The sequence below is a fragment of the Cinclus cinclus genome, chromosome 17, assembly GCF_963662255.1.
Source record: "Cinclus cinclus chromosome 17, bCinCin1.1, whole genome shotgun sequence".
Taxonomy (NCBI): domain Eukaryota; kingdom Metazoa; phylum Chordata; class Aves; order Passeriformes; family Cinclidae; genus Cinclus; species Cinclus cinclus.
In genome coordinates this window covers 10959304-10973686 of record NC_085062.1, presented here as the reverse complement: position 1 = coordinate 10973686, position 14383 = coordinate 10959304, and the positions used below count along the sequence as shown (strand labels likewise).

At 48.8% G+C, this 14383-nt stretch overlaps 2 protein-coding genes across 3 annotated transcripts in view; one reads left to right on the top strand and one right to left on the bottom strand.

Annotated features, from left to right (window-relative positions):
- Positions 1–250: 250 nt before the first annotated feature.
- On the top strand, positions 251–5377 carry PIK3IP1 (phosphoinositide-3-kinase interacting protein 1). Its single transcript, XM_062504537.1, has 6 exons — positions 251–311; positions 452–568; positions 661–780; positions 2742–2927; positions 3066–3144; positions 5170–5377. Exons 1-6 carry the CDS (start codon positions 251–253, stop codon positions 5375–5377), a joined length of 771 nt encoding a protein of 256 aa, XP_062360521.1.
- A 2873-nt stretch (positions 5378–8250) lies between these two features.
- The window catches only part of LIMK2 (LIM domain kinase 2), a 30152-nt gene continuing 24019 nt past the window's right edge, over positions 8251–14383 (bottom strand). For both annotated transcript variants that reach the window (XM_062504211.1, XM_062504212.1), the window contains 4 exons: positions 13485–13659; positions 12089–12144; positions 10162–10319; positions 8251–9596 (listed from right to left, as the gene is read on the bottom strand). In XM_062504211.1, the coding sequence (XP_062360195.1) occupies positions 9440–9596; positions 10162–10319; positions 12089–12144; positions 13485–13659 (546 nt within the window). In that variant the 3' untranslated portion in view covers positions 8251–9439. The remainder of the gene's footprint in view (positions 9597–10161; positions 10320–12088; positions 12145–13484; positions 13660–14383) is intronic.

The following is a 14383-nucleotide window of genomic DNA, read 5'->3' as shown; positions in this document are numbered from 1 at the left end:
CTCTGCGGCAGCGGGTTCCCGGCTGCCCCGAGCCCTGCCCCGCAGCAGCCGCCCCTTCCCCTCCTGGGGGCGGGCGGCGGCCGCGGCAGCGTTAGGACCCGGCGGCGGCTGCGGGGCGGGGGGGGGGGGAAGCGCAGCCCGGCACTTGTTTACCGGGGAGGGGAGCGCCGGGGCAGGTCTCGCCGCGGCGCCGAGCGGAGCCGAGCTGCGCGGCCGGGCTGGCGGCGGCTCCTCGCCCTCCGCGCCGAGGATGCTGCGCGCTGTGCTGCTGCTGGGCTCGCTGCTGCTGGGGGCCGCCCGCGGCGCCGAGGGTGAGTGCCGGCCCGGCTTTGTGGGCGACAAAGGCCGGTCTCGGGAGGGGAGACACCCCCTTGGGGAAGGCGGGGGCCGTGCTGGGTGAGCGGCCGGGGCTGCCCGGACCTCCCGCGAGGCTCGTCTCGTCTCTCCGCAGAGTGCCTCCGCGGCAACGGCGCGTCCTACCGCGGCAGCCGGCAAGTGGCCTCCGGCGGCGCCCCGTGCCTCAACTGGCTGACGGTGCGGAGCGGCCCCGGCACCGCGCTCCCGGCAGGTGGGTCCGGGGCCGGGGGACGCGGGGGGGGGGGGGGGCTCTCGGGGGAGCGGAGGGTTCCGCGGCCGCGCTGACGGCCCGCTGCTCCCTAGCAGTCGATGAGGACCACAACAGCTGCAGGAACCCGGACGGCGACGCCGCGCCCTGGTGCTACGTCCAAGGCGCTACCGGGATCCCCGAGCGGCGATCCTGCGACATCGCCCACTGCCCAGGTAACAGCGGCCGCCGCCGGCCCCGCTCCCTTTCCTGACCTCCCTGGCTTGCTCCGTACCGCGGGGGGCCGCGTTTGTCACCAGGGTGGGGTCCCCCCTGCGCACAAACAACCCCGGGCCACGCCGGCACCTTCCTCGGAAACACCGCGTACCCCGGGCTCCCTTCCAGCCCCCGCCTGTGTGTGCGCATCTGCTCCCAGCTATGCCGTGCTCCGCCCCTAGAGCTTTTCCATCAGGGCCAGAGAAGGCCTGTGAAAAGCCCCCACTCCCCCATAATCCACTTATCACTATAGCGCTCTCTAGCTATGTTGCAAAATGCTGAGGTCTGGGCATCTAGGAACTGCTAAGGGGTGGACTTGCTGTGGGGCATGTTACAGCTGACTAAAGAAGTCTCCTGCTGTTAAAAGGATTGCCAGCGGGAATTTGAGTACGGGGTGCTGAGGAAGAATGTGGAAAAAATGAGAATTAGAAGGGAGGATAGTAAGAAATGGAAACACTGGATTCCTCCTGGAGAGTCACAGTGAAAAACAGTTTGCCAAAAGAACTGTGGCTGAAGCCTGCTTCAGGCAGAGGAGGTGTCAGTATTGACTGGCACCAGAGTAACCACTTGGGGTTTTTTGAACTGTTTACTACTTTCTGAGCCCTTCAAGATTTACTCATACCACTGTCCCTTGAGACTGCTATCCTTGCATGTAAATACTTTTCCCACGCACATACACCCTCCCATTTTTTTCACTTTGCTTTTTTTTTTGCCTGCTTTTCCCTAAAGATGAAGCAAAAAAAAAACCTGTTCTGCTGCCAATATCCTTACTCAAAACACTCCTGCAGCTTTAGCATCAGGAGAGTTACCTGATCTTTCAGCCATTTTGCATGTGTAATAGGTTTCATATTTTTGCAGCTCAGAGTGGGCACCTTTTCATGGTCCAACAGTTCACTTTAGTTCAGTTGCCCTGGCTGACCTTACGTGAAGTTAACTGTGCAGGACCCCTGATTTCCTGTTTCTGACTCCCTTCTGTACTTTCATTACGCATTCCACTGAAGACTCAAAATGGCTGCAGATAGAAAATCCACATTACTGCCTGCTGTGGGGGAACATGCAGGTGGAGTGAGTTTTCAGGTGTGGATGCATACTGTGAATAGCATTTTGAAAAAGGAAGGGCGTTTGTGTAGAAGAGGTAATAGATACCTATTACACATACTGTCACAGCTTTTACAGTGCTCCAGCTTCCATTTAAACTATGTCATGAAAGAAGGATCTACATTGAAAATCTTTCAGTACTGTTGATGAAAAAGAGCATTGACAAAAAACAGGGCTGGGAAGGAACCTGTATCCTTGGGTGCCTTTTCTGGGCCTTGGCTGAGGAGGAACTTGTCCTTCGTGGCTGTGCTGCCTGAGGGCTGCTCTGACTTAGCCTTTGCTGTGGTGTCCCAGACTATCAGAGTTCAGTATACAACTGCAAAGAGGGCCAGGGAAGAAAATCCCCAGGTTGTTTTCACACCAGCTGGAGTCTCCTGTCAAACTTCCCTGTGTCAAGAAGATTGAGGCAGAAGAGAGATAAGTAGGCTCCTGGGAGATTTGGGATGGAGATTCTCATAATCTTGTTCACGTCTGTTCAGCATGATTTAAGCTGCAGCCTGTATATCGATCTGTACACTAAATGAAGTCATTGTGCATCCTCTGGACTCATGCCCTGAACCTGGGTTTCATTCTGCTGTCGGATTTCTCTCATCTGTGGTGGTGCCTTGGACTCTTAGTTAAATAGGCATGTCAGAAGAAAGTGGAGGAAGGAGTACATTTCTTGTCTACTTTGGTAGGACTTCTGGCAACAACTTAAGGGGGAGCAAGAGTTTTTCAGTGTGCTTTGAAGGCAGCTCAGTGATACCAGTCTAGAGGCACATGTTGTTTTGAAGTACTCATAAGTGCTTGGTATGTTGTATATATATTTTTCCCCTCTCTACAGATACTACAGCTACCACAGCCCCAGTCCCTACAGCAGAAGTTGGTGCTTCCCAGGAGGATGAGCAGGTGTTTGAACCAGCTGATACCTTGCCCTCCCGGAGCGAGGCAGCCGCAGTGCAGCCCATCATTGGGATCAGTCAGAGAGTACAGATGAACTCCAAAGAAAAGAAGGACTTGGGGACACTAGGTACAAACCCAGGATCACATCATGGGTCCATCCCTGCAATTCTGGCAGGGCAGACCTGTTTTGAGGCTCTGAAAGCAACATTGTAACTGGATCTGCTGCCTCTAATTTTGGCTCTTTTTTTTTTTTCTCTTTTCAAAGGTTATGTGCTAGGGCTGACCATGATGGTGATAATCATTGCCATCGGGGCTGGAATTGTCCTGGGATACGTCTATAAGAGGTGAGTGGCTGCTCTTTGTTCAAAAGCTGGCGTATATAGAGCAAGAATGCCTGAGCACCTGCAGACCCAACCAGATCCCAAGGACATGGAACAGAAGCATATGTTTGGTTATGGCACACTGAGCAAGTTTGCTTGTCACACTGAGGAAAGAACTACTGAAGCGTTAATTCTGTTCTCAGATTCCTCCATTATTGTGATGTTCTGTCTTACTTAAAGTTTCAAGTTGCCCACATTAATGTTTGGGTTTTTGTGTGTGCATGTGCACCTTGATGTGGCTTTTTCAGATGTATCATGGGGAGCAGGATTTTGTCAGAACTGGAAAGAGCAGATCCCAGGCGCCCTCACAGGAAGTTTCTTTTGTTCAGAAAAAGAACAATCCTTCTAGCAGGCTACCTGTTCCCCTGATTTCTCTAGTCTATATTTAGAAGAAAACTAATTGGCAATTTTTTTTTTTTTTTTTTTTTTTGCTAGTCATGAATTGTATCCTAAGAAGCTGACTATCAGGTAGCACTGTTTTTCTGGTCAAAGTTCATTTTAACAAAGCTCCTGTATACTTTAAGGTCAGTTTTGATTTGGACTTCAGTTATTCTTTTTTCAGCCACTTCAGTGTGTTGGACAGAAATGTTTCTGTAGCTCAGCAGTGTTTGAGGATAGTGGCAGTAGCAAGCTGCTTAGTTGTAAGAGAGGGCAGGATTAACAAATAGCAGTGATTGTCGCTGCAGCAAGCAAAGGCCCAGGCTCCCTCCTCTGGGAGGGTTTGTTCTGTGTTTTGGCTGTTTGACAACAGTCTGACAAAACCAAGCAGAAGGAGCCCTTTCCCAGGCTGGGACGTCCTTATGTAAGAGTTTATAATAAATGCTGACAGAAAAAAAGCAGAGGGAGGAGTGTTACATAAGGGGCAAAACACAGAGCGCTGCTTGTCGAGGAATCTGATTTGAGGTGTCACTTTAGAGAATGCTGTCTTGTGTGCTGGCAGGAATGGCAGCCACTGCTGCACGCTTGTAGGCAGTTTTGAAAAGCAGCCAAAATGCTGACAGGAAACCCCAGCAGCTCTGCCTGCTTGAGATCATGAGCCTTAGGAGGAGGGAGTGGTGCCTGTTCCACCTCTCTCCTATCCTCAGCGGGAGGAAGCACTAGACCAATGTTGGCTTTGTCCAAATGCAGCTTTACTTCTCCAGTCACAGAGAGCTCACAGCAGGGCTGTAGTGCAGGTTTACTGTCTCCCTCCTTGCCTCGATCGCAAAATTGCATGTGCAAGCTGGCAGGTTTGGGTAGTAGGTGTGGTGAGAAACCTTCAATGGGTTCAGTAGTCTTTGGTATACATAGCTCTTCTGGAGACAACATACTATTAATGCCAAATCCATTTTTAAAGCAAGGCAGTTCTTCCACAGCACAAATTACAGAGGTGTTCCTTCCCTCAGCAACAGGCTGGAGAGTGAGAGAGGTTTGAGGAGCTGACTGTGGCAATAAGCTGTTACAGCTGCAGTGGCAGAAGGCACAGAAGGCAGGGCCAGCTCTAAAGTCAGCTTTAATACTTTCTGGACAGCTTAATTTGCTGCAAAAGGCAGAAGCTGTCACCACCTCTAGTATTTATTTCAGATGAAGGTTACAGAAGCTCTTTTCCACAGCAGTGGCTTCTGCGCTGTCTCACTCTTCCCCTGGGCCTGCACTGGGCAGTGCTGTGGGACTGTAAAGGATAAGGAAACATATGGCAGCTCTGTGGTTTGAAGGAGGGGCCTGGCTTTTAAATGACTTTTAAAAGTCATTTATCAGCAGCAATGTCAGTCAATAGACCAGTTTGAGGGAGGGACAGATTTCACTTGGCTGCTTGTTTTTCAAAGATGCTCAGCTGTGGTCCTCTGCTTACAGTAGGGAATATTTCTGGCCCTTTGTATTCAGCTGAAAACTCTTTTTATCTTAAAGAGCAGAGTCCCTTCTTCTCTACTATATCAGCTTTACTGAGATTCTCCCTCCAAGCAGCAGCACTAACCCCATGTATCTGTTTTGGTTTTTGTTGTAATGCAGGGGGAAAGACCTGAAGGAGAAGCACGAACAGAAGGTTTATGAGCGTGAAATGCAGCGTATCACGCTGCCCCTGTCAGCGTTCAGCAACCCCGCGTGCGAGCTGGTGGATGAGAACACCATTGTGGTGCACACCACCCAGACACCCGTGGAGGACACGCGGGACGGCGGCGGCCCCCTCATGGGGCAGGCGGGGACTCCTGGTGCCTGAGCAGCTCAGGCAGGGGTGCTACAGGCTGAGCAAAGCCTCCAGCTTCCCACTGTGAGTGCAGGGGTTGCGTGTGTTCATTTCTATTTTGTTTTCTTTTTGATGAACGCCGGATGAAGGTGATGCGGAGGAGCAGAACAATGGACTATTCATCATCTGTTTGAGGGGCACCGTTCTGTGCATGACTAGCTGGGGACTGGTGTGGTGGACCCTGCTGCTTCCTCCCACCTATCTCCATGGCGTGCCAAGGAGCTGGAATGGGCCAGGCTTACAACTGGCCACGGGTCCCATAGCCTGGAGTATGGTTGTGGCTTCCTTTTTTTCTGTTCTTTCCCTGCTTAATGGTGTGCACTGTTACTTAAGTTTCAGCCTGGAACCTCAGGAGAGAACAGTACTGCAGGGACTGAGGGGAGCTTCATGTCAGACTTAGCTAGATAATTACACTCTGATATAGTTCCTGCCTTTTCGCTTTAGTGGCTGAGAGCTGGAAACATTTTCCAGAATTCTGCTACTGGATCAGGTTTTTTTCCAAGGAAGTGCTTATTTGAGGGATGTCTTTGGCCAGAAGCAGTATGTTTAGACCCAGTGCTCTTTTCAAGCTCTTGACAAATCCAGGTCTTCCAGGGCTGAGGCCACTTCTCCATACCCCTGTGGTGCTACATGAACAGCCACAGTTGTAGGTGTCCAGGGGGTCTGTCTGTGCCTCCTGCTCACTTGCATAGATCAGGAAAGCAAGGGCACGTGGTAGATAGTTGTGGGGTGAAGAAAACAAACTGCCCTTCAGATACAGCAGGTTAAACACTGAGAATAGGTAACATCCTCTTTTGAACTCCCTTGGCTTCCTACAGTGCCAGTGCTGGACAGAGTGGCCAAGCTGTGGATATCACCCTGATCACACAGCAGCAGTTCTGGCTCTAAGGACAGAACAGGGCAGCTGTTTTGTAAGATACTGAAGTTCTGATGGGGCTCATGGCCCAGCCTCTGGCCTACGCTCAGCTTGTGCAGCAAGACTACTTACTTACAGAGCCTGGTCCTATTAGAGAGGTTTTGTAACAACTTTTATTAGCATTTTGGGGGATTTGGATGGAATGGTTGCTGCACTGTCTCCCTAATGCACCAAGGCAAGGCCAGTTCAGGGAAACATCTGTCACCGCTTCAAGGGATTTAAGCCATTCAAGTAAGGTTTCCAGCCATCTGCTTTATAGCTGTGGGCCTAACAGGGAGCAGCACTTGGCAGCAGGGGTTTTAGTGTTAATGTTTGATTCAGAAAAGGGAAATATTTTATTTTTAAATGCCTTTGAATACCATTTCTTTGTAAAATGTTTTAAATACCTCATTATGAGAAGGTGCAGACTGTGCTACCTTGTATTAAAGCTTAAAAGAAGAATGCTCTGTTGACCTGTGTGGACCGTGGCTCATCTGTGCATTCCTACTGCCAGAGCAGCATCCTTTGCCTTATTTCAGACTTTGAATTGAGGAGAAGCAAAGATGGCTCTTGAGTGTGCCAGGTCCAAAGGTAAATCCCTACAAGCAGTGCCTGCATTCACCAGGACTGACAAGGGTCATGCAGCTTGTCTCCCTACTGCCAGCAGCTGCTCTTGGACTGGGATACTGTTCTGAAAAAGCAGCTGTGGGGGTGTGAGCTGTGGGTGACTCAGCAGGCTGGCCCATGGGAACACACTCTTGGTTACAGCCCCTTCCTGCACTGACCTGGGTCAGCTCTCCTTTGGTGCTGCTCAACAGCAGATCCATCCCTTGAGAAGTACAATGGAGACAGAGCACAGCAGGTTACAGGAGGTACTAACAGAGCCAGCATTTTTGTTCAGTTGTCTTAACAAATGGCCCCTGAACTACATATTTCAGAATAAGATATTTCCAAGAACAGGCTGTATTTTTACCCCTGGATTAGAAAAGAAAAATGGAGAGAGGCTCCATGATCTGCTGACTCCTGTCTACCCTTAAAAACCAACTGAGGAATGAACAGAACTTCGTCCCTTTCCCTCACTCTGGGTAAACAGTCCTACAGAGCACTGCACTGTGATTATGCAGTTCTGTGGATGTGGCAGAGGCCATTGACTCAAAAGAGGGTGTTTAGATGCTACCTCATCCAGGCAGTTTTGATGTTGCCATTTTGTGAGTACAATAGAAACCCAAGAAAGTTACAGCTTCCGGCTTTATTTGACAGAGACCACAACAATCTTGTTCTCAATAGCATACAGTTACTGCTTTTTAATTTAGTTAGAACATGGAGCTGTGCAAATCACAGTTCATAAACCCCACCCACACATCACCCAGGACTCTCCCTTCAGGGGTCCCATCACAAATCAGCCTGGGAGAGGGAATGAAAGGGCAAATCCTATTAATTCTGGATCCACTGGACCCAGTTTAGAGAGGCTCCTACCTGACTCACAGCACAGGGAGTCCCCAGTGTTTCTAAAACACCACTACACAGATTAAAAACACTCCCCTTGCATACCTGATATCAGGTGATGGCTGGTCCCATGTTATTTTATATAATACTTTAAACTCATGGGTAGGGGGGAGGAAACCAAAGTAACAGCAAAGACTAACACCCATTCCCCACCCTTCAATGCTGAAGGGAAGAGGAGGGGAAAAGGACCACGCTAAAAGTCCAGTTAAACTATGATGTTTGTGAGACTTATGAGCAGAACTTGCTCCAGCTTTTTGTTCAGTTCTGCCAACCATGTGAGCTACTGAGCAGTAGCTGTCTTCCTTCCTTCTCTCACCAAGGGAGTAAGAGAAGTACTGGAAGAAAATACACCCCCCTACCTACCTTCCATGACTCCAAGCCCTTCCCTGCCCACCCCCCTCCCCCCCCACCCAGAGCAGGGAATGACCCTGAGGAAAATTTCTGTTTGGAGAATTAGCTCAGGTGCTGCAGCAGCAGCTACAAGAAGGACCTTCAAAGGGAGCAACTTGCACAGTCTATAGGAAAGGAGGAGGTAGTGGCAACTGAATTATTAGTTCTCCAGCTGCCACTCCAGGGAGGATGGGACATTCTCCAGCACTTTTCTATTCATGACAAGTCCATCCTTTAACTAACCTTGGGCAAGTCTCTTTTTGCCATTGTCCATGCCTAAGGTCTGAGCCACTTCAAAGTTTTGGGCTTTCTGATAAGCACCTTCTGCCACCATTTCTGTCACCTCACATCCACAGGCCAAGAGCTGAAGCACTCAGGAATGTCCACACCCCGTGCCTAGTGCAGAACTACACATTCAGGTTCAAATACTTTCACCTAGGTTAAGGTTTTGGGCAGGCAAACTCACTGCAGGTGCAGGGGCTGAAAAAATACTCCAGTGGCTCATTTGCCACCTGCCTCATTTGCCATCAGGAGGGGCAAGCAGAGCTCAGTCTTAGTGTTTCTAGGCAGGCTTTTGGAGGTATTCAGAGACAGAGAAGGAATAAAAGCCCACAAAACCAAAACAATTCATATGTGTTTCCCCAGAGACAAGGTATTTCAGGAGAGCTGCCCAGTTCCTGGGGCTTTTTACTGCTTCCTCTGATGTGTGTCAGAGGCCAAAATCTCAGTGGGTTGTTCTGGAAAACACATGCAAATACATACATGTGCTGTCCTGGTGGGACACATTGCTGGATGTCCGATTTCCCCAGCTTTCTGGGCAGGGCAGTCAGTGGGAGAAGCTGTTCCAGAAGTGCTGGTCCTTACCCAGGAGAATCTCCTATAGCAATTCCCTCCCTGGCAGACAGGCCAGGGTGGCTTCACAGCTTGCAGCCAAGTTCTAAGGCACCACAGTAAAGAAGCCTGAAAAGGCCAGAGAAATATTTCTCAAGCCAGAAAAATAGTGTTCAGAGGCTTTCCTAGGTGCAGCTGGCAGGTAACAGTCCTTTTTGCTTCTGAAACACGCCAGAAATCCACAGTGAATCAGGATATCCAAGAGGAGGGAAGCTGGGTGGGGAGAAAGAGGCAGTGCAGCAGATGCACAGCATGGTGCCCTGTTAATGCCCTGGAAGTGGCTGAAGTGCATCTCCCTCCCTGATGCTCATCCCAGCTCCAATGGAAGTGATGCAGGAAGCAGCACGAGCAGACTAGGTAGTGTTTTCAGGTAGCTTGTCACGGTTCAGTCCATACTGCACACTCACATTGTGGTCCAGCTCCTCCAGTTCAGATGGAAGGGGGATGGCAAGTTCTCCCAGGTACAGAGAGAGAGCTTCAAAGGAATCTTCCAGCTTGGAAAAAGGGGGCCTAGAAGCAGCAGTGAGAAACATGAGTAGGAAAGAGGAAGCAGAACAGCATCTGGAAAGGCTGAGCTAGTAGTCCATCTGGGTCCCTGTATCACACACAGAGTGCTGAACAGGGTCATGATTTCCTCCCCATTCAGCTTCCAAAACTGCAAAGCCCTCATCTCTCTGAGCTACCCATTTCTATAACCAGTGAGTGACCAGGGAGGTCTGGCTCTTTGGAACCTGCTTGGCAGCAACGCTGTTCTGAAGCTACAGGTTTCATAACCAAAATCAAATGAAGTATTTACCTTACTGTCCACTTACTGCCCCTACTTCCTGTACCTGAGAAATCCTGAACAATCATTCCTCCTTTACTCTCTGTCTTGGAATTGTTTCAGACATCTCTACCATACATACAACAGTCTCTTTCCCAAACTGTTGAGTTGGAAGTCTCTCACTCATGGAAACCTTTGGGCATTCCCATAGAAGGCTGGAGCTGCCCTCTGTGCAGAGCAGTCCTTCCACTATGGGAATACAGACACATCTGCAGGCTTCCAAAAAAGGAGTCCTCCAGACCCCAAACCTACCTGCTCTCTGGTTCCAATCTGCAGCAAATAGCAGCCAGAGGGAAAAAGGCTGGAGGACAATCAGCAGGAACAAACTTCTCCCAGAACAGCTTGACATTAAGGCCAAAATCCAGTGTGCGTGGGAGACAGTCTGGGTCAGCATAAACCTGGCCTATGATCTAGGGAAAAATCAGAGAAGCACTTAAGTACTGCAACAGTTCCAGAGTGTTAACAAACAGGGAACTTCTGCATCAGGCAGGGGCTCCTTCAAAGTATTATGGTGGAAAGCAAACAACAGAAACATTGTTCTTCCTTTCCAATGAAGCCACTAGCTCATGGCACTATGTACAGACAAACTTCACTGGTAAATTTTTAAAATGCATGGCTCTGGAGGAAGTCCCAGATGCCTTCTCCTTCTGCCCAGGGTGTCTCTGCCAGAAGACACAGCATGATGTGTCCCTCTCAGGGTGCTTCACAGTGTCTTGCAGCCAGGGATGATACAGCCCCTCTGGATAGGTAATCAGGGCAACCTGCATCACCATCCCATCCCCATCCACAAAGCCCCTCAGTACAGAACCAGTCCCAAACAACACTGGGAAGCCAACAGCACCTCTAATTCTGAGTTGTTCTGCCAGTGACAGATTCAACCCCCACCACAGCAAGAGGGCCAAGGGACAGACAAGAAGAACCATAACTGACATCCAGGAGGCTACAGGTAAAGGAGAGCCAGTAAAGAGCTGGGTGGGCAAGGAAGCCCTGCCCCAGCATTGCCCCAGTGCTCAGCACCTCCAGCACAAGTGTAGGAGGGAAGGAGCCCACAGCAGAGAGCTGTGGGGTGATCTGGACTCACAAGGTCACTACAAACTTTCACATGGACAGGGTATTAGGTTTAAAGCCTCATCAGGTATCACAGAAGGGGTGATATTTATAACCACCCAGGCTTTTGTATGCCAGTAACTCAGCATGACAGCCACATCCCATAACTAGACAGAAATGCCCATTATGTATTTTGGCAGGCTTTTTTTCCTTATCTGCTTGAGTGTTTAATTTAATTTTTTTTTTTAGCATCATTGTTTTGGTTACAAGGAGAATGTTCATATGCTACTACCCTTTTATTTGTCTCTTTTTCTTGATGAAACAATAGTTTTAATCCCATATACAGATTTGTTAAGTTCCTAAATCTATCACTCACAACCACAATATTCCCTGAGAGGAGGGCCCAGTGTAAACAGAGATCCATATGAGGCCACAAAGGTTTATGTCCAGACATTTTCTTTGTCCCCTTCATCCAAACACTGAAAATGAAACTGTGATGGCATCCCCTGGTGTTCCTGCAACTGCTGCGTTGCACATAACACCCTGCCTTTCATCTGTATTTCCACTGTCATACATACCTTTTAAACTGAAAATACTTTGCAGCATTCAAGTGCTGCTTTTTGTTCTGCAGATAGAAAAGCCTAACATAATAGTCATTCTCTGCATTGGCTCAGAAATAAACTAAGCCAACAGACTTCAGGGTGCAAACTTCATTAATCGACCTGCAAAGAGGTTTTTGTTTCCACTTCTTTGAAGTGAAGTGCCATCCCCGGTGGAGGCCCTGAATTTGCTGAGATTATGCAGCTGATTGTTCTTTTAATGAGGCAGAAAAAGAAAAAAGCATTGCAGTTCCAGGGAACACATCTACTTTCAAATGGATACCAAGCTCAGCCAGAACCTGATTACTTTTTTTACAGCTTCTCTCAGTCCACAAAGAAACTGGGACCAGAAAACTACAAGACAGTTATCTTCCTTGAGGAAACAGAGGAAGGGTAAGCTTTTTCTCCCTGTCTCATTCACTAATAATGTGCAGTTAGGTCACAGGCTGTGCACTCAGATGCAGAAATCCAGGTGATACCACGTGTGCACAGAGATGGTCCACTAAATACGTCATGTAATGTCCTTGTCTTACCTCACAGAGAACAATCCCAAATGAAAAAATGTCCACCATCTCATCGTAGCTCTGTCCTGTAGGAAACATGAGACATTCAGCTCTGGAAAGAGACAGCTACCCATGCAGCTATCGCAGGAACTGCCAGTACAAAGTTTAACTAAGACTATTCCCTGGAAAGCCCTTAAACAGGAGACAAAGCAAGGTTTAAACCTCAGTGATCAGTCACCCACCCCGAGATCTGTATACACCAACTGCATTACATTGCAATTACAGATTTTAAGCCTGCTTCTCTCTTGTACTGGAGAATTACAGGACAACACTGTATCAGATCTGAGCAAATGCTAAGATCGCTATGAAAAGCTTCTGCCCATTTCCATTGACTGCTGCTCTTGTGCATCTCTACAGTGCATGGAACCAGTGCTCAGCTTCCCCAGCAGCCAGCGAGGCCCTGCTGCAGTGACTGCAGAGATAATAAATTACACACCGGCAGCACTTTGATCCTGGGAAAGCTGTCGGGCTCCAGCATGCTTATAGACACACCCAAGCCAGTAGCTGGTAAACAGCCTTGCTTTCAGAGGTGATGTCAGACTATGCTTTTGCTGTTCTCTTGACAAATGCCAGGACCAAACTCTGAGAAGGAGCCTCAGACTCCTTTAGGGCTGGAGGCCTTGAGGAAAGGCAAACAGAACAGCAAACAAGAAAGTAACATGGAGAACTGAGCTGGGGGACAGAAGCCCAGTCCTCCCTTCCCCAACAGACTGTGCTGGTCAGTGCTGATATCCCGGCCAGCCAAACTGCCCAACCTGCTTGTTAGGAGGAAATTTTATCTACTGTATTTCACCTCAACTCCTGCAAGGGCAGCTTTTCCTCTAAAGGTCATAGCTCAACCGTAATGCAACTGAGGGCTGCATGTCAAAACCCAGACTTCCCTGCACTTGGACAACTCCCACCTAAATCCTGAGGCTTCAGCAAACCTGCCAGCAGATGGCCTTTCCCTAGATCTATGCAACAGCACACATAAGCCTCATCCCAGAGTGTAATGATTCCCTCTTGCAAGGGGCAGTTCCAAAGCATGAGGATATAACAAAACTTGATTTTGGGTTCAGTTTTACCTCGGACCTCTTTTGTCTTCCCTTTTATTTGGATTGTAGCAAATTTACTTCTGTTGCTCTCCTGAAAAATCCTATTGTCAAGCCAGAAATATTACCTGGGCTAGTACAGAGGCTTACCAGGTCAGGCACTGCAGGACTGCAGCTATGGCCTCTGTGTGTATAAAATCCTTCCACATTAGCAGGTCTAAAACCACAGGCTTTAAAGAGGTTTGGTTGTTACTGGGATGCAGAAACTTTCAGAAATCCTGTCATCTCTTGTCACAGGATGTCTCCTTGACTGCTCCCTGCCAGTGGACTCTTACCATTCAGCATCTCTGGGGCCATCCAGTACGGGTTCCCCACCACCGTGTAGCGCTTTTTCCTGTCACTCTTGCGCAGCGTTCGTTTCTTGGCAGACGGCTTCTCCAAAGTGGGCTTCTTCCTTTCCTCCACAATCAGCCGAGACAGACCAAAGTCAGCCACCACCACGGTCTTATCCTGCACAGGGGGTTTAGTACAAGCCACTGATTAGGCTCAGTCCTGTTCACTACTAACTATAGTCTAGGGGCGACTCTCCAGGTTTCCTGCAGCCACATAAGCATAGCAAGATGTCCAGACAGGTGTAAGATACCCAATTCAAGATCCCAGCTCATCACTTCCTCCCTTCATTAACTTATTTCCTGTGTAGTTGCTAGCATTTATCCTATCAATTTGGCTATACTTGCTAGGAGAAACCTGGACCTTTCATTTTAGCTCTTCCTCTTTTATCTGGTCAGGAATTAGCTTGGACTTTCATCCTGGGCTGCTGAAGCCAAGTGAAAAAGGGCAGGCTTGAGGGAATGAAACTAAACAAAAATCTTGCTACCCAGCATTTAAAAAAAGAGAAAATACACACGTGAACACACCTACACACTTGTCTGAATCCTGAGTGCCAATAAAATGTCATCAAGTGGTTAAAAGAGCAGAAACCGCTGCAGAGAACATCTCATAGTTGAGATAAGTAACAGAGTTGTACTAACTCTCTTAATGTGACTCTTATAGAAACTGCTACCAGAGGAAGGGTGGTAAGAGAACAGAACACAGAAACAGTGAAAGCTAGATCAGTCTGCAAAATCCTGTGTCAGAATAAAGCTCCTTTGCCTGGGGCACAAAGCCTCTCTGAAATGAGTTCCACCCTGACAAAAGAGGGAACATCATGTGGAGAAAACCAAGGGTGGAAGAC